The 20,519-nt window shown below is 34.2% G+C and overlaps 1 protein-coding gene and 1 long non-coding RNA gene across 4 annotated transcripts; one reads left to right on the top strand and one right to left on the bottom strand.

The window, feature by feature from the left end:
* Positions 1–9,132: 9,132 nt before the first annotated feature.
* On the bottom strand, positions 9,133–10,048 carry LOC145616911 (uncharacterized). Its single transcript, XM_081671629.1, has 3 exons — positions 9,700–10,048; positions 9,523–9,572; positions 9,133–9,438 (listed from the first exon to the last, which is right to left on the bottom strand). The coding sequence occupies exons 1-3, from the start codon at positions 10,046–10,048 to the stop codon at positions 9,133–9,135; spliced, it is 705 nt and encodes a 234-aa protein (XP_081527755.1).
* A 3,324-nt stretch (positions 10,049–13,372) lies between these two features.
* Positions 13,373–17,495, top strand: LOC145617942 (uncharacterized). 3 transcript variants are annotated; one of them, XR_014107815.1, is made up of 5 exons: positions 13,373–13,616; positions 13,911–13,996; positions 14,072–14,183; positions 16,211–16,319; positions 16,614–17,495. It is a non-coding gene; the product is annotated as an uncharacterized LOC145617942 (long non-coding RNA). The 3 variants fall into 3 exon arrangements; XR_014107814.1 differs by lacking the exon at positions 16,211–16,319 and having other exon boundaries at positions 16,614–16,802; positions 17,063–17,495; XR_014107813.1 differs by lacking the exon at positions 16,211–16,319.
* The last annotated feature ends 3,024 nt before the right edge of the window (positions 17,496–20,519 follow it).

A 20,519-nucleotide genomic window follows, 5' to 3' on the forward strand; every position in this document is an offset into this window, starting at 1 on the left:
AAGACAATCTAAAGGACCGTCAACTACTCCATAAGGTCTTGAACCAAACAGGGTCCGGGGATGAGGGTACGAATCCAATCTACAAAAGAAAGGACCCGCCCTTTAAAATAGGCCTCTACTTTGTTCTGCTCGTATTCATGTGCGCTTTTCGAATAACGTACAAACATTATATTAACCCTAACCTTTTTATCTATGTTGGTTGAATATTAATGCACAAATAATACTATTATTGGCGATCACTTGAGTTAAAATCACATTAGCCTAAATCAAATTAATAATTATCTTATTAAGCGTGATTTCAAGTACAAATTCCCTTTAAACCTGCATAAAAGGCGTGATCAAGAAATAACAATAAAATATATCAAGCAACATAATAATAACCAATATTAAATAATAACGATGATAATAGCATGATAAGGCATAATAAAGCTTAATAATAATAGCAAGATCCTAGGCATGATACTAACAAGATTAATAACCAATCCTAGCATGTCACTAAACAATAAAGATCAAAGCTTTAAACCTAACATGGTACTAACATGATATTAGAAAAGAGTAAAGGCATCCTAAACATGATACTATAAAGCATAAAATAACATCCTAATATGATACTAGGAATTAAATACATCATAACATGATACCAGAAATTATAAACAATAATACGCATGCAATCTACATTGTGAAAGAAATAGGGAGTAACCTAATCTACTTACTTTGAAGCCTCGTACCTATTTCTAATAACAAAATACACAAGTTAGTAAACTTCAATGAAAATCAATAAAGAATAATTAAAGAATTAAATTGAAATCAAATTAAACAAAGTTTAGACTAGATTTGGACCAAACCCTCAGAAATTATCAACCTTACACGTCTAGGGCGAAGGCAACTTCGTACTTGGCTAAGAGATTCAAGATCTTGTGTGCGGAATTGTGTTTGAAAAAAGCTAGTTTAGAAAAAGAGGGGGAAAGAAAGCATATATTGCTTAAGAGAGAAAAGAGAGAATCAAGGAAGAATTGATGAGAATTGATGAGAGTTGATTGAGAGAATTGATGAATAAAAACAGAGGTTCGGACCCTATTTATAAGGTTTTAGTACGGAAAATCATAGAATTTGATAAGGAATAAAACTCCACTCTTTCGCTAATCAAACCGACCTTGTCGCCAAAGATTTATCTTGTCGCCAAGCGACAGAGCCTGTCGCGAGGCGAAAAACATGTCGTTTCGCGACAAGACAATATTTTGCGGATTTTGTTTTTATCATATCTTTTGATCTAGAAGTCCAAATAAGTCATATAATATGTCGTTAGAAAGCTCTTGAAATCTACTTTCTAATGCAATTAGAATCAAATTAAAATCTTTTGTAGATAAAAAGATATAGACGAAATAGTGAAAGGGTGTCAGTTTTGGATAGAGTTTCGTATATCTTTCATATCTTTTTCGTTATAGCTCGGATTTATTATTATAATATATCATTGGAAAGATAATTTCAAGATCTATCCAACCATATAAAATTTGGATAAAAAATATAAGGCACGAAAATAATATCTGACTATCTTTGAACATCTTTAAATCCGAATAGAATTAGGAAAGTTTTAAAAAAGGAAAGTTTATATTCAAATCAAATTCCATGATCTTATCTTTTCAAAAAAGGATAATTAAGATATTTTGGAAACTTATAGAAGATTCTAATCAATCCTAATTAGTTTAGGAATAGGATTAAACCTTGGGACCCTTCTCATGATCATTGGGTCGTAGGTAAAATCCGGTTTGGGCCCAGTTTAGTATTTTGGCCATAACTTCCTCATTATTCATCGGAATTGGGCTTATAATATATCATTGGAAAGGTCTTTTCAAGCCCCATTCAACTACGCCATTATTGGACCCTTATCATGGACCAAAATAAACTAGATTGGACGTTTTTATAAAATAGAGTGGGTTTTCGAAAACAGAAAGAAGGATTTTAATAAAAACTAACCGTAACACTTGACTTTTCAAACTTTCACCTCATTCGATTATGGTTCGACGCAAAAGGTATTCATCACTGGGTTTGGTTTTGGGGAGACACAAATGGGTGTCTGCACTAATAAACATCCTTCGCAATTCTCAAAGGATTCTAAATCAAATGAGTCAAGAATACCTTCTTGAAGAAGTTTCTTGATGCGTTTGATGTTAATGTGGCAAAGATGACAATGCCACAAGTAAGTTTGACTAGACGGTGTAGTATTAGCTTTCTTTGCAGGATTATTAACGTTATAAATTTCTCTGTCTAGTGATAACACATAGAGACCATTTTCTGAATGTGCCGTACCATATAAAACATCATCGAGATAAAATGAACATGATTGGTCTTTAACTCGAAATTCAAAACCTTTGGCGTCCAACGCCAAAATTGAAATGATGTTTTTGGTAATGTTAGGAACACAATAAACATTGTCAAGTTCCAAAACTAGCCCCGTGGGCAAAGACAAACTCAGAGATCCTACGGATATAGCACCAATCCTTGCTCCATTTCCTACCTGGAGCTCGATCTCTCCCTTCGCTAGCCTTCTAGTGTTCCTTAGTGCCTTTGAATCGGAACAAAGGTGTGAGCCACATCCGGTATCTAATACCCATGAAGCCGAGCTAGTGAAGTTAAAGTCTATAACGTAAATACCTGATGTAGAAGCAACGGTTCCGTTCTTCTTATCTTCCTTCAATTTGAGGCAGTCTCTCTTCCAATGTCCCTTCTTCTTACAATAGAAGCATTCGGAATCAGACTTAGAAGATGCTACCTTTTTCTCCTTGTTGTCTTTGGTAGCTTTCGGCTTAGGCGGAAAGTACTTCTTTCCTTTCCCCTTGAAGCCCTTCTTCCTTTTGCCCGCCCTTTTGAATGGCTTGCCCTTCTTAATCATGAGCATATCATGCCTTCCCTCATCCTTGAGCGTCTGCTCAGCTTGCTTCAACATCCCATGAAGCTCGGTGAGGGTTTTCTCCATGCTATGCATATCGTTGTAGTTCATCTTGAACTGGTCATAGCCTTTGTGAAGGGAATGGAGAATGATGTCAATAGCCATTTCAGTTGAATACCCCGGATCAAGCCTTCCCATGTTCTCAAATAATCCGATCATTTTGAGCACATGTGGGCTGACTGGCTCTCCTTTCTTGAGCTTAATCTCAAGGATCTGCCTATGGATTTCAAACCTTTCAGTTCGAGCCTGTTCTTGAAACATATTCTGTAACTCAGAAATGATCTCATAGGCCGATTCCTTCTCAGAGAAGGTTTTCTGAAGTTCAGGAGACATATTGGCTAGCATTACGCACTTGACATCCCGATGGCTACTTGCCATCGGTTAAGGGCTGCTTGAGTTACCTCCTCATTGGGAGCCTCGGGCATTTCGTCATCAAGGACATACTCTTTATGTTCTTGCATAAGAACGATGCGCAAATTCCTTTTCCAATCAAGGAAATTGGTACCACTCAACTTCTCCTTCGAGAATTGAGCGTAATGAAAACTGGTTGTTTGAGGTTAAAGACATGATTCTACAATTGAAAGAATTTTAATGAAAAACCATTCAAAATTACTTAAATAAGATTGAATTTTATTCATGCAAATTTTCAATACTTATTTAACGTCTTATTTACACACAAAATTGTCCCTATTTTGTGAAAATAAGGCGATTCCAAGATCCGAAGAAAGAGTGGTTAAGCATGCTTTGGCTTGTCTTAAACACACAATCTTCTAGGGTAAGCATTGCCTTGCTAATGGCTCTAAGCCACTCTTGGTTAGACAATCGTCGCATCTAATGCATCTTTGACGATGTATCTCTTTTGCCACGATATGTGAGGACTCCTCGCTCATACCGATGAGTTAAACCAAAACCAACGTGCACACCCGGTGTGCCTTATGAGCCTTGGAGAAGTGATGGCACCTCGCTTTGGCGTAGCCTACCATCACCCTCGTCCGGTTAGTAAGTGTTGTTTTGGAAAGGCAAGTTTGACTCAATATTATTAGGGACCTAGGATTTCTATGTTGGTTGATTTAAGTGAACTTAACTAATCATCGCAACATAAAGAAAACCTAAACATGCATCTAACGAATACTTCACATATAAATAAGCATAAAATATAAAGCGAAATTATAGATGCATATTGGCAACTAGCATGACCCCTTGAATTCTTCAAATCTTTAAAAGGTCTTCATTTGCAATTCAAGGCTTTGTCTTCCAAGATACACCGTCTTCAACACTTAACCAAACTATGCAAATACTAGTGTCTATGACTAAGAATAATCTAAATTTTAAGGTACATACAAAAATACTTAACGGTGCGTAGACCGTATTTAGATTTACAAAAATACATAACGGCACGTAGTCCGTATTTTCTATCCTAGTCGGGTCCCACTAGTTGCCATTTCATAAAACCTGTGAGAGAGAATATACATTCCATTCATCCATTCACTATTTGTGAATGGCCCATGCAATTTACAAAATCAAACAAGTAAAATGCATTTAAACAACGCGCGCACTAGTAACTAATCTAGGTGGTTAATCCAATTAACACGCCTAATTAAAACTAGTCAAAGTTGTTTAACCGATTATGTAATTGACGTCATTAATAATTGAAGCTCCCACTAAATTCCGCATTTCCCTTAATTAATCTAATTAATTAAGTGGTAGCACCCAAACTAGTCAAAATAATATTTTGCCAATGCCGCTCAAAACCGAGGCCTAGCCTCCTAAAATTTTAATTAAAATAAACAAAATTAATTAAAATAAATAAAAACAGCAAAATAAGCAACATTAAGCCAACCGCATTTCAAGTGGCTTTCGCTTTAAGCGTTTTGCCAAGGAAACTCGAATAATCGCGGCTCATGCAAACTAAGCATATTACGGCTAGTCACCTCACCGCACCAAGCATATGCACACACCTAAAAATCCGCACACACGGCCCGCGGCACGTGGCTGTTGCGGCCCGTGTGCTGCTGCCGCGCGTATGGCCGCACGCAAGGCGAGGCAGCCACATGGCTAGCCAAGGTGGTTCTTTGCCTCGTTTTGCGTGCCATGGCCTCAGGATTTGATCCCTTTTCGCGAGACATAAATAATTAATTCTAAATTAATTTTAGAACTAACTTAATGAGCAAAAATAAAAATTTTAAACAAGTCCAACTTAATAAAATTTTCAAAGTGCAAATAACCAAAATAATTCCAAGAACCATTCTTAATTAAGTTGGTTTAGCTTGGTGCAAATAACAAAATTGAGGCAATTTCTCACTTTCAATTTAATCAATTTAAATTAAACTTGAGAGTTTGACAAAGTAAGGGGAAGTTGGAAAAATATGAACTTTGATGTTCAAATGAAAAATTCCAACATCTAAATTTTGTGAATCCTTGAAAATTATATCTTCCAACATGAAGATAACCAAATTTCTATCACAAAATTGAAACTTTATGTTTCCAATCAACTCAAAATGATTAAAACAACAAAGTTTAACACAAAATAACATGGAATTTAGTGGTTTTTAAAGTTTCAATCACTTATCACAAATAAAGATTGAATCTTTAACACTTTGGAAGCCTCAAAATAAATTTTTCACACTAAAAAGCAATTAGTTTGCAATTATGTGAAAATAAATCAACCTTTAAGCATCAAGTACTACCAAGTAAGTGCGCTTTAAGGGGACTTAAAATTGCAGAAAATAATGCAAATAATCAATCACATAATCAACAAGTTATGCCATTAATTTCAAGGTTAGAAAAGATATAAAATTTTTCGTCAAAAACGAAAAATCCCTCGAAAAAGGCATTTGTGGTCCGAATTTGGCTAAAATCACAGGGCCAATGGGGTAAAAACCTTTCCAAAACACCTTTTCCACCCAAAATTCACTAGTCTTGGGCGAAAATTTGGAATCTGGGCCAAATTCGACATTAAAAACGGGATTAAAATAAATAAAACCAAGCTACTAATCTAATTAGCAACTTAAACCAGAAAAATATGCCAAAATAAACCTTGAAAACATGATTATAAAAATAAACGAGCGGGGCTCCGATACCGCTGTTGGGGTTTGGCGAGTCCGACTCACCGCGGAAACAACCCCGACCCAAGAAACCACTCGTAATTAATAAAACCATAAAGCATAAATAAATAATCATAAGAAAAGGAAGAACGAATCATACCCTTGAAGCGAGCTTCGCCCTCACAAAACGGGCTCTTACTAGAAAGCCTTGAGCACCGCAAATGTCGTGCCTCCAACGGTATACACCCACAAAGGACGAACACGACTTTTTTAGGTGCGCTACCTTGGAGTTAGCAAGGTCCGACCAAAACCCAAGTGTTAATGGAGTTTAAGAGTTTTCCCAAATATATGGAATGCTCTTTCTAACTCCCACTCAAGCACTTTACTCCAAATCCCAAGGTTGGTATTTATAGAGGAAAGTATGAGTGGGAATTTCTATCCCATCAATGTGGGATCATGAAATTCCACAAATTAATATAAGGCTAAATTAAATTAAAATTGCAAACTAATAATAAATCTACAATTGGCATTACCATGTGAAATGGGTTGGTGAGGACCACATGGAGAGTAAGGGACCATACTTGCTCCCCACTCAATACTTTCCTTGTGCCACATGTCCTCACCCACTTGCTCCCATATTCCCCATGCTTCCCATAGTGACCGGCCTTATGGCCCAAGCCACGAGCCCAGCCCGAGACCAGCCCGCACCCAGCCCCGCACCAATTTGCGGGCTGCTGCTTTGCGCGCAAGCCACGCACTTGGTGCGAGCTTGCTGCTGCAGTGCGGCTACTAGTGCTGCTGTGCTAGCACGCCTTGCTGCGGCAGCTAGTTGCTGCACGCACCACGTGCTGCGGCTGCTAGCTGCTGTTGGGCGTGGCTGCTAGCACGCACCTAGCTAGCCATGCTAGGCTCGGCTTGGTGTTTGCTAGCCACCTATGCTAGGATATTTTTGCCCCTAGCATTCGGATGCTCGGGGCACTCCGAAGCTAGGGGTATTTTGGTAATATGGTCGATTTATTATTATTTTTGCGCGTCTCGTCTTTTTATTATTTTTTACTCGACTTCCGACGATTGGTTTCGACGCTCCAAGCTCGAATTACCGACGTCTAAATATTTAACACTCAGGCGACGAATTAATTTTTTCCGAATTAATTCGTCGAGTCGGTTCGTATATTTTCTTGGGTGTGATCAGAAGGGTTCAGTCAAGATTAAGCTGTAACATTAATTATATTAATATCACTGATCGGAAGCGGCCTCCACCCAGGCATTCCGATCACTTGACCTTGCTGAATATATTAGCTTTCTAATAATTCTGAACCCACTATCAGAATGATACACTTGTTCGAAGGACACTATTCCTTTGAGTTTGAGCTTCAAGTTTGGAGGAACTCGAAGGGCAAGTCTCAAAGACTGGTGCACACATGCTGTGGGGGCATCATCTATGCCACAAACCCACCAAAATGCTCATTTTAAGACTGTATACTTTGATGTTCATCACCATCACCAAGTCGTGCACACAAGGACGATCAAGATCAAAGAAGGGGGGGAGGAAGACCCTCCTAGGTGCGGGCGCACCAGTGGCGCGTGCGGGCGCACCCCCTAGGTTTGTGCCCGTACCCTGCTCCGTGCGTCCTCTTCTTCCCTTTTTGCGGCCGCATCCCCGTGGGTCTATTTTTGGACAATCTAACCGACTTTTCCCTTGTATATATAGTAGTTTCTTTCTATTTTTAGAGAGAGAATCATTAGAGGATAATTAGAGAAGTAATTAGGGAGGGAATTAGAACTTTTGATCATATTTTGTAGAGAGAGAAACTCTTGTTTGAAGAGAGAGAAATTCATGGTGTATTGTTGATGATTCAAGATTTCTTCATTCCAATTGATCTTTGATCAAGTTTTGTAAGGTTTACTCATCTTTGATTCAATATAAGTTTGATTTTAGTTGATTTCATTTGTTTTCCATATGATTGTTGATTGATTGAAGTTTGATTGAAATTTAATTGATTTTTGTATTGATTTTAGATTTCATAATATGATCATGATGAAATTGTTAATTAGTTGTGTTTTGATCTTAATTACCATGAGTAGTGAGTAGTTCACTTGCTAGGGTAATGGTGAAGCATGTATGAGTAATGGATTAGTGTTAATTGGGGATAATTGATGGAGTTGATGATGTGATTAAACTTGGTTGATGAATCACGTGCATGTGTTTGATTAATTGAAGATTGGCCAACTTTGATTGTTGCACTAAATTGCATTGTAAGTTCACATTGATACGGACCATTGATTTGTGGCTTGCATTTACACGATTGAGGTGTCTTGTGATGTTTCCTAGCTAGAGTTTATCGTAGTTGACGCTAGTTAGACCTCTAGGAAAATAGCTTGATATGCTCTTTTGGTTGATTGATTTTCCCTCACATTGTTTGACTTAGCCAATTTGACCTCCCAATTAGCCATCTCCATTATAAATGCATGTGGATCCTAGCCCTAGTGTTTATCATCTTTGATTTCTACAAGTCTAATTGTTGTGATTAGCTCTAGTTTTAGCATTACAACCCCACCTTCGATTTCGGGATAGCTTAGCGAAAGACAATAGACCATCACTCACTATTCCTTTGGGTTCGATCCTTCACTTGCTACTATACTTGTATAGGGGTTGGTTGAGTGTTATAAATTTTGTTTGACCGGTTGGGGAGGGTAGTCCAACTACCTATCATTTCATCATCGATCAACCTCACTTGAAAATGCCTCATATTCAAGTCTTACATGCTTGAAGTCATCTAGATTAAGAAAGAGGCGTCAGAAACATTCATTCCTATGATTAGAAACTTCTACATCTTCATTTAGAGCAACCCTTGGAAACCCAACTGTATTTCCCTTTAACCAATTTGTGATGTAATACCTTGGAAATAGAGAGTGGGCAAGGCAATGCAAAGGAGTGTTGCTCTTATTCCATCTACTCACTAATACCCCTTGAATAGCATCGAAAAATTCAGAAGTTCTAGATTAAATATCTTTCCCTTCATGTTCGTACACAAGAATCTTATGTTTCTTAATCATTGAATCTCACATGTCATAAACCAAGTGTACGACAGAGGCATCTTTATCTCCTATTCTAAGGAATTGATAAATAGGTCGAGCAAATTATAGAAAATATTCAATACTATCCCACCAATCATCACTTAAAATCTTCTCTTTACACTCACGTGCCTTTATATCAAAGCCTTTTTTCGTTGATTTAGCTAAAGCCCTGAATTCTAGATCCATCACCATCTGTTCAAGTGCTTTTTTCACAACTTTCATACGCTCAACAACAACATAATGGATTGCAAACCTTGTCTCAGCCACTGATAAGAGTCGTAATTCAGAGTGCTTGTTAAATATTATTGTCTTCCCCATATCATGTGTCGTAACAAATTTCTGGATGTTGTGCACAGATGTGCACAAATCCTGGAGCCATACACACTAATCACAGTGAGCTGACTTATCAAATGGCTCACAAAGGCTTTTGAAGGCCAAATTGACACAATTTACAATACATGGAGTCCAAAAAATATGAGGATATTTTTCCTCAACAATGTTACCTAACAAAAACAAATAAATATTGTTATAGGCCTAATTATCTAATGTGAATTCTACCCGATGGAGTTGTCAGATAAATGGAAACACAATTGAAAAAACATAAACGAAAAAAAGGGAAAAAATTCATACTTGTAGCTTTGAAATTAGGTCCATTATCAGTAACAATTTGGACAACATTCTGTGCTCCCACTTCTTCAATGGCTTCTAAGAACACCCTTGCCACATAAGAAGCATCCTTGCGCTTCCCAGATGCATCGGCAGGATCAATAAACAAAGCAGATGTACCAGAAGCACCCATAATGTTTATTATAGGCCTACTAACTGCATTAGACCAACCATCCGAGCATATAGAAACCCCCTTCTTTACCCAACTATTCTTTGTAGGTTCAACCAATTTACTAAGATGAGCGAGCTTTCTCCTGGACAAGCATGGTTGTTCTAAGTCGATCATAAGGGGGAGAGGCATACGAATCAACATTGCTATTGGCTAATTGCGTACAAAAATTCTTAAAATAAGGATTTCTTGCAAAATTAACTGGAAGAGCAGCTAAATAAAACATTCTAGCACATAATTTATCAAGTTCATCCCTTTCTTTGCTTTAAAAGCTCTTTCAAGAGCAGATTCAGATTGATTACCTTTGCGTTTCTTAAGTTGCTTCAAGTCAGAACCTGGAGGAAGGGAAAGATAATTTGACTTTTTGTGTGCCTCCTCTTTTGCAGTCAACTTCCTCGATTCAACTTCCTCCTCTTCACGCTTCATTTCTTGTAAAATGTCATCAGTAACCTTCTCACAAACACCAACTCCTTTACCTCTGATATGAAGCAGATGGCCCCTCACCTTTGAATATGACCCCTTGACTTGTTTGTTGCAAAAATTGCATTTCCAAATTTTGTTTCCGCCACCATTTACACTATTCTGAACAACAGTCGTGTACTTCCACAATGGAGTTGTTAATAAGTTCACAGGCCTGCTTCTATCCCCTTTATTGATGTCTATAGTTGAAGACATTGAACTTATGTTTGTGTATATTTATTTATTTTTATTCTAAAATCAGATCTGAGTTTGATAATGAAGTAATTTGTGTAGGTAAGTAAACTAGAGAAGCATTATTTATACTCATTTTTTGGAATAGTATGAGGCGTAGAAGATGAAGTGTGTTGAATATTTTCAAGAATTGAAATGAATAACTATGGCAGAAGGCTAAGAGTTGTAATATTGAGTTTTGGGAAGTTTCACTTTACTTTAAATGGGGTAGGCGTTGGACATTGGAAGTGCGTAAGGGATTGCTTTGCTGTCAAACTAATATCAAATAGATGTGTGCATGTGTCAGGTGTGGCATACTAAAATAATGTGATGACATGCTTGTATAAAGAATTAGTGTGACACCATGTTAACTATGATGTGTAGCATACTAAAATACTGTGACATGCTATTATGTTACTATTTACTAGTATTGTGGTCGAATAATAGTATTATTGATTCGAGATCAATTATATTAACTACCCTTAAAGATCGTAGTATATATAGTACATGTGATCTTATAATACGTGTGATGTAGAACATGTCATCTTATAATACGCATGATATAGAACATGTGATCTTATAAAGTTACAATAGGTTTGATATTAAGTAATCGTAGGTCTAGTTACGAACTAATTATCTATCTATTTCATCAATTGGTACATGATCAATCATATTAGTCGGCTTTGAATAAAGACCGTAATATAGAACATGTGATCTTATAATAGGTTTGATATTAAGTAATCGTAGGTCAGGATACGAACTAATTATCTATTCCATCAATTATTGGTACTTGATCAATCATATTAGCCGGCTTTAAAAATCATATTACTGAACATGTGATCTTAGGTCTAGACACGATAATCTATTCATCCATTACTGGTATATGATCAATCATATTATATGCCTTAAAAGATCGCAATATAGAACATGTGATCTTAATTGTAATAGGTTTGATATTAAGTAATAGTAGGTCTGGATTCAAACTATCTATTTCATCAATTATTGGTACGTGATCAATCATATTATATGCCTTTAAAGATCGCAATATAGAACATGTGATCTTAATTGTAATAGGTTTGATGATTGATATTAAGTAATCATAGGTCTGGATACGAACTAATTATCTATTTCATCAATATTGGTACATGATCAATCATATTAATCGGCTTTAAAGATCGTATTATAGAATATGTGATCTTAGGTCTAGGTACGAGATTATCATCTATTCATCCATTAGTGGTACATGATCAATCAGATTACATGCCTCTAAAAATCGTAATAATATAGAATATGTATGTGATCTTATAATACGTGTGATATTAGAATAATCTTAGGTATTTAACTCGTCAATTATTATTGGTTCATGATTAGTTAATATAATTTGTTCTATTGTGAGAACTTATTTGTTTTTCTTAATAATTTTTTTTTCTGTTTAAAACCCGTTGAAAATAATATGTACTTTAGTTACTTTTGTGACTCTAATTTTTTTAAAATTATTAAATACATAATATTTTATTTTTTAAAAAATTAGTGAATATTGTAAATTTTATCCATAATACTATAATAGTTACATTAAGATAATTTTTTTAAATTAATTTAAAATTTTGAATTTCTTAAAATATTAATACATTCTTTTCCTATTTTTATGGCTATAAACCCCTTGAAAAAAAATACTTACTTTAGCTGCTTATGTGACTCTAGTTTTTCTTTTTAATTATTAAATACAAAATATTTTATTTTTTAAAAAAATTAGTGAATATTGTAAATTTTATCCTTAACACTATGATAGTTACATTAAGATAATTTTTTTAAAATTAATTTAAAATTGTGAATTTCTTAAAATATTAACATTACATTCTTTTCCTTTTTGTTTATGGCTATAAACCCCTTGAAAAATACTTACTTTAGCTGCTTATGTGACTCTAGTTTTTTTTTAATTATTAAATACAAAATATTTTATTTTTTAAAAAAATTAGTGAATATTGTAAATTTTATCCCTAACACTATGATAGTTACATTAAGATAATTTTTTTAAAATTAATTTAAAATTGTGAATTTCTTAAAATATTAACATTACATTCTTTTCCTTTTTATTTTTGGCTTTAAACCACTTGAAAAATACTTACTTTAGTTGCTTATGCGACTCTAATTTTATTTAAAATTATTAAATACATAGTATTTTATTTTAAAAAAAATTAGTGAATATTGTAAATTTTATCCATAATACTATGATAGTTACATTAAGATAATTTTTTATAATTAATTTAAAATTGTGAATTTCTTAAAATATTAACATTACATTCTTTTCCTTTATTTTTTGGCTATAAACCCCTTGAAAAAATACATACTTTAGTTGTTTATGTGACTATTTTTTTAAGAAAAAAAAATTACTAAATATGCAGTATTTGATTCTAAAATGACAGGTAATAATTTGAGAATATTGAAATTAAATCCATTATAGTTTTATTAAGATAATTTTGTGTTTTTTTTTTGAAGGAATGATAGCTCGAGCTCTTATTAAGTTAAAGATAATTTCAATAGTTGATTTTTATTTTTTTGACAACCCAATAGTCACTACTACAAAAGGAGCTATTTTTCGACGCCAGGGCTAGGGCGTCAACTTTAAATTATGATATCCGTGTTTCCTCAACGCTTTTTAGTGTCTACAATAATTTTAGACTATTTTTAGCGTCGAGGACAGGGACATCTGCCCCGCACGTGAACTGAATCAAGTAAACCCACATATTAAAATACCGCCCAATGTCACTAACCCGGAAACCCCCAACTGCCCAATATTCTCTTAACCCTAACTAATTTTTCCTCTTCATTCGATCTGAATTCTACACAAATTCATGGTGTCATGGCCTAGATTTCGAATTCAGATCTCATTCCCCCTTGTGTTTCTCATTATTCTATCACAATAATTGATATATTTTGCCGAAAATAACTGTCTTCCTCTCAGATCTGATGGTTTCCGTTGAAAATTGATATGCGATAGCTATTGTTCGTGTTCTCCTCAAAGGTTACATTTTTATATCACTCTTTTTTTGTTGATTTTTAACTTCTAATAGTACTTCTTTCAATTTCTGTGTGAGTTTAATTGATACTTGAAAGTTGTAATTACCTAATTTTACTCGTTTCAAAATCCTAGGTTATAGATCTTGTTGAACCACTATTTCTTCAATTAAAATTCTTATTGGATTTCAAAAGTAAAGATCTTTTTTTATTACGGTATTAAAAGCTTGACATTGAAATTTTTTGTTTATTAGAGAAAAAATAAAAAAAAAAAATTATCAAATTACTCTTATTGGAGCAGGGTCGAATGGTTAATAAGGTTAGAGATTATATCGTGGAGCTAAAAGAAACTCCAGGAAAGAAGAGCTTGTATCGAACTAATTAATGGTGAGATATTGATTGCTTTATTGTTTTCACTGGTTTTGAATGATTTTGATGATAATGTTATGAAGTTGTTGGCAGAGCATTGCAGTTGGATGCTAATTAAGCACAGCTGTTCTTGACGAAGTATATTGGTCCTCAATATCAAATAGAGTATACTGGTCTCAAGTACGAAATAGATACACGAACTACGGTAATTTTACTCAAAACATGAGAATTATTAATCCATTATAGCTGGGAAAGTAATGAGATAATATAAGTTCAAAATTGCAAAATTAAGTTGTGTACTATACTTGCTATGAGTTTTGTTTTGCTTACAGTTGTTTTTCAAAAGTTTGATTACATTTGGACCTTTTTGAAACCTTGTTTGTGATAGAGACTTACTAGTTCTTATAATTAAAAAATTATAAATTCAAATGAATTTAGTTTCTATTACTATACTGGTTATGTGAATACATCTAGTTCAGCTCCCATGATGAGGTTAGTCAGTTAAAATGTCTTAATTAAAAAGTGACACTTAGTCTTACCTTTGCAATTGCAGTGAGACTATTCCAACTCTACACATTCTGTTTATTTTTGGCTGTGTTGGTGTTTTTTTATTGGGAAATTCTCAACGGTAACCTCCAACTTCTGCTACGCACCAATGGTGACCTCCCTTTTTTTTTTATTATACATAATGACCTTAGTTTACAATTTCATTTCAATCATAACCTTATTTCATTAAATATTAACTATGGTTAGATTTCTATTTAAAAAAAAATAAAATAAAATAAAATTAACCCCAACCACCTAAAACCAGCCACCATCTGCCCAACCACCATCTCCCTTCCGGCGACACTACCCCAGGTTCCATCGATCGCCGATGACGCCACCCAGACCCCCCCTGACCGCCCGACCACAGCCAAGATAGTGAGTTCGAACCTCGACCTCGTGACCATTTTGAGTTCGTGTCATGAGTTTCATTTGGAGCTTTTCACTCACTGTTACGTTGCACCTCTCTCTCCTCCATTGAAGCATATTCCCAGGTTCCCTTGAAGCGGCTTCTGATCTTTCTTTTCTCCATTGAATCATCTCAATTAAGATTCAATTTTACTCATCAATTATCAATTACAAAATCTAGGGTTTATCGTTGATTTATTATTTCAAATTGGGGTTTTTCTAAGGTGTATTATTGAACTATTGATTGTTATTACTGTAATTATGAAATTTTATAGAAAAAGAGCCATTTTGTTGATTTTCTTATGCTAGAAGTATTTTATGTGATTTTCGGAGCTTAATTTGATAATGGATTTTCAATTGGATTGTCAATGCGAAAATGGTGGTTGCGGTGGGAAGAGGAAAGAGATGGAGGGTCGACGGGGTTTGGGTTCTGGGTAATGGTGGGGTTGGGGTACGTTGTCGACGGGGTTTGGGTTCTGGGTAATGGTGGGGCTAGGTTAGCATCGCCGGCGGGGGGGAACGGGGAACCCTGGACGATGGCAGGAGGTGGTAAACTGGTGGTGGGGCTAGCTGGGTTGGTGTTTTCCTTTTTATTTTATTTTTTTAAGTTTTTTTTTTCAAAGCTAACCATAGTTAGTTTTTTTTTTAATTAATTAACTCTCATTAATGTCATAAGTGAGATGGAATTTTTAACTAAGGTCATTTTGTATAATTAAAAAAAGGAGAGGTCACCATTGAAGCGTAGCAAAATTTGGGGGTTACCGTTGAGAAATTCCCTTTTTTATTTTGTTGCTGGTAAATTACCATGGCTTGGAGTTTTTTTTATATGTCGCAGCTTTGTATTGTTGATGATGTTATTTTACCATTGTCCTGTAGTTGCAGTAATTTTCATCCCAAAAATTATAGACCTACAGTCATTTTTAGCCCCTAATCCCTGCATGAAAGTTATAGATCTAAAAAAGTTATCCAATTTAGGCTCAAGAATCTCTGAATTTGGAATTGTGTGCTAGGAGTTATGCCTTCTGCAAAATTCTGTGGTCTTCTGGCTTGATTATATCGCTGCGGGGTTGTTGTATATACTTGATGCGTGTGTGTGTGGGTTGTTTTTCTGTAGTTAGAGGGCTTGCTAAAATGAATACATTGGCTTTTCTTATTTGTTTTAATTTGATTTTTCTCTAATTAATTATATAATAGTTTAAAGAAGTACGGTTGTGTTCTTGCATTGTAAACAAATGCTTGATTTTGGTGCTTTACTGAATATGAAGTGAATGGCTTTAACAGGGGAAGGATTCGTTACATTTTTGTAATTTTTTCAGCTAGAGGTGTATGCTTACTTGGGTTCTTCACAAGTTTATCAATCCCACCAATGTATTATTAGAAAAAGTTGCAGGTTGATATCTATTTTCTGATTTTCAACTTATGTATCTAAACATAATAATATACAATCATATATTTAAGCTCTCTATACCTTCTGCAGTTTCACAAGTAAACTAGTTCTCTATTGAACACACACCAAAACTATTAACTTACTATCTTTAAAGCTTTGATTTTGTCATTGTACTTTATAATTTATAATTATTGTTTTTCTGTTAGGGAATGTGATCAACTAACTATTAACTTGTTTTACTCAACCAGCAAAAATATATGGCAACTTCAACCTTTGACATGCTTGTTATTGGTGCAGGATATTGCTGTGAGGTCTATGACTATTGTATAACGTAAAAGTTATTAATCAAGTGGCTCTATGAAGATATCTTAGTGGCTCCAAAATTAGATCATCAGCATTATAGAATTTTTATTTGTTGATTCAAGAGTGGTAAGGAGACTTGAAATAAACGAAGGATTTGAGTTTGTGTCCATACTGAAGTTTCAGGTGTGAAACTGCAACTGTCCCTTTCTTATCCCTCTAGCTTCCCTCTCTACATTAAAATGTATGTTTTGCATATGTTCATTATGTTGCTAAAAATTTCTAGTCAATGCCGTATAGTAATGCATATTTATATTACTATTTTAATTTCTATCTTCAGTTTAAATGATTAAATCGATATTTCTCAACATCCTTGTTCCTTCTTAACACCTATAGCACCAAAATTAGAACAATAAATTGTAGAAAGATTGATGTTGTTGTTGCAGGATGTTGATCACACTGTTGTCGCTCCACCTTGCGTTGTTGCTCCATAATATTGTTGCTGATGTTGTTGGTCCATGATGATGTTGTTGTCTGTCGTCTTCCCAGGCAACACTAAATCACTTAGTTCCTACCGAAGGATAGATCCACAAACATCAAAGGGTGTGCTGTGAATTCAAGGCCAACAATGATTCGAAACAATATGAACTTTGATTTGTGAAGATTAAGGAGCAGCTAATTAAAGATCGATTGAAGGGTTTTTTTTTTTTTTTTTTTTTTGTTGTGAAGAATTGAGCAAATTTGTTCCACTATGTACTAGTCATTAATGAAGTATAGGTTGGAATTATATTTTTTGTACTACCTAATAGAAAACTCATTACAATGAGATATTGTACATGTACTATAACATATTTATATGCCATTAAAAAATTGGATTAATTTTGATGTGTATATATTGGTAATACTAGTATACTAGTAAATTTTTAGTGTGAAATAATTTTTTAGGTAATTATATCCTAGATAATTTTATAAAGAATCTGGACCAAAAAAAAAGTCCCAAATAATGAGAATATTTTTTTTGACACAAAATAATGAGAATATAGACAGCAATAAGCATCGCCAAAATATTAAATATCTAATATATGAGACTCTGGACACAATAAAGCGTCGCCAAATTTGAGGTTTTAGACACATAAAAGCGTCGACAAACTTGAGAAAGTGCGCCAAAACTGCAAATTTCGACGCTTCGTATAAAAATTTGGATGTCTTATAGTGTCGAGATTTACGACGCTTTTTTGTGACGTCTAATTTTCTCGACTCACATATTTTCGACGCTTTTTTAAAGAGTCAAGAAATATATTTTCGACGCTTTTTAGCGTCGAAAAATAGCCTGAAAAGCGTCTAAAAAGGACGGATTTTCTAGTAGTGAGTAGATTGTTACTTGTACAACACTTGAAGTTTTAATCAAGTTTTTTTAAAATAAATTGTACAACAATTCATTGATGTCAGTTATGCGATTAGAATTGGATTTTGTAACACCCTAGAAATTCCTTTCCTTTAAAATACACTTTACTCTTTTTAAAATACGATTTAGGAATATCTAAGACGTTACCGCCACCGTGAAAACGGCTAAGGCAATTATCAAAGACACACAGCGGAAGACTTAACTCAAAACCATTCAAAAACGAGTCAACTTAAAAGTCAACCAAACGAAAGTAAAGATTAAAACCAAAGTCAAACGAAGTCAAATAAAATCAACCTACAACTTGGAACCATTGAAGGCCCTTATCAAAACCAATTAAATTATGAAAACCTTTGCGTTAGTCTCATAAGTATAACATAATATAATATTTGAAAGAAATAAACCACATCTCAACTAATAGAAAATAGCATGATTCGCTCTTCACTCATGCCCCGTCATGAATATGTTTCAACACCTGAAAAGATTATCTCCACTTGCCCCCACTACTCTCCATTAAAATGGATCATCGTAGGGCCAAGATAAAGATATAGCCAAACACAAACAACACACACAATCAACAAAGCTGAGTACATAAGCGTATTTAAACACCCTAACATGCAACTCCAAGCATCACACATACTTACCTCATTGCACCTGTTTACAAGCACACACAACAAACAACAAGACTCTTTAACTGGACACTAAATAATTTATTTAGCGTTGATTACGCATCGAACGGGTTTCTAACTTGATTAAACCTTTCTCAATGAAATGAGAACCTCTGACACGGGAGCTAACCGTGCCAGCATCACCTGTGCTACACATTGGTGGCGGAATTCCAGCGCATAATAATAATAATAAAAGGGAATATACAGCGTCCTGTACTCCATTAGAAGTTATGATCAAATATAAAGTCACATAACTCCCCCCATATGTTCATACTCAAGGTATATACGTTCCAAGAGTTTTGGTGCGTAATCTCTTTCACTTTACGTTATTTACATATTATTAAACTTGGTGATGACTCTCAAGCATAACAATTCAATCATCAATAATAATTCAACCATTCAAACATATCAATTTAATTCTTGAATATTTAGTGACCAAATAATATTTAATGTTGAACCCCTTTTTATTACTTTCTCAGTGTCTTGGACACTGTAAACGCATAAAGCGCCAACAATCCTATCCTTTGGTGTTTAAAGCACCAACATACAATTTATTTCTTGTGTACATAGGCATTTACTTAGCTCCTTCTTCATGCTTAAGCATCAATAAAAATTATATGAACCATAATAAAATTCCTTTTCAATATTCCAAACATAATTAAACAATTAGTTTAATTAAACATGCTCTCTAACATGCCATAAATAAATATGTAGTCCATATAATCATGCCAAAATATAATTTTCCAATCCATAGATCATCGCAAATAATTCATGCTTCACAATTCAATCACCAACACCAATAATTCACAAATCAATACATGAACCTTAACATGATGCTACTTATAATTGATTGAATTTAAACCTAGCATGATTCTACATCCTCAAAATATGCTAAGTACGCGAACGTACCTCAATTAAGCCCTTTAAATGGTCGAGAACACTACAACAATTCCCGAATCAAGTCTCCTACAATAAGGGACAATAATACTAAATTAATTACTTTTGTATACACAATTTCCAGCAACTTAAACTCACTTTAAACTATTTAGAATAATCTGAAAATTATTTAAAAACCCCTAATTAAACTCCTTTTTAATAGGTTATCACACCCTTTTATTAAAATCACAATTATACTACTTTAAATAAAATTCCAGCATTTTAAACTAATCTAAAACCCCTTTAAAACTTCATCAAAATATATTTTCATACTTAAATTATCCATAGAAAAATTAAATTATATCTTACCCTTTAAACTCAAGGATAAAATTTAAAAAAACTTCGTTAAAAATCAAAAACTGCCCGAAAATCATACTTAGAGGCTGAATTTGGCCACGAGAGGGTGGTGCTCACTACCAAAGGTAGTGAGTCTTTCTTAAAACGTTGTTTCCACATGGAAAACACTACTTTTTTTGTCAAAATCGGATGAGTTTAGAACCTGATCGGGATTAAAACGGGATTAATATTAACGAACGAGAATCTATAAATTAAAACACGAATTTATGAGTTCAAAATAATCTGGAATTAAGTTAAACTAATTAGTAGTTATAATCACCAAAATTCCAAAATATCATTACTATAAAAGCCCTAAATCAATTGTTCATAAAAACCCTAAAAATCAAGTCTTTAATAATAAAAACCCTAGCTTTTAATACTTTATAAAATCTGAAATTTAAACACTCTATACCCTAAAATTTACAATCTTTAATCATCAAATCATAATTATGATACTAATTAAACATACTTTGAATAACTAAAACCAAAATCCATAAATAAAATCATCAAAATAGTTAGAATGAAAAGAGGAGAGAAAAAGGGAAGAAATTAAGACTGACC

Source organism: Chenopodium album, chromosome 26 (genome assembly GCF_948465745.1).
Source record: "Chenopodium album chromosome 26, dcCheAlbu1.1, whole genome shotgun sequence".
Taxonomy (NCBI): Eukaryota; Viridiplantae; Streptophyta; class Magnoliopsida; order Caryophyllales; family Amaranthaceae; genus Chenopodium; species Chenopodium album.

Bases quoted from the DNA above. Each gene is read 5' to 3' on its own strand.
- LOC145616911 (XM_081671629.1), bottom strand. From the start codon at position 10,048: ATGTTGATTCGTATGCCTCTCCCCCTTATGATCGACTTAGAACAACCA. The intron at 9,573-9,699 runs GTATGAATTTTT...TGTTTTTGTTAG, and splicing joins ACCTAATTTCAAAGCTACAA to GTAACATTGTTGAGGAAAAA. The intron at 9,439-9,522 runs GTAAATTGTGTC...GTATGGCTCCAG, and splicing joins TTTTTTGGACTCCATGTATT to GATTTGTGCACATCTGTGCA.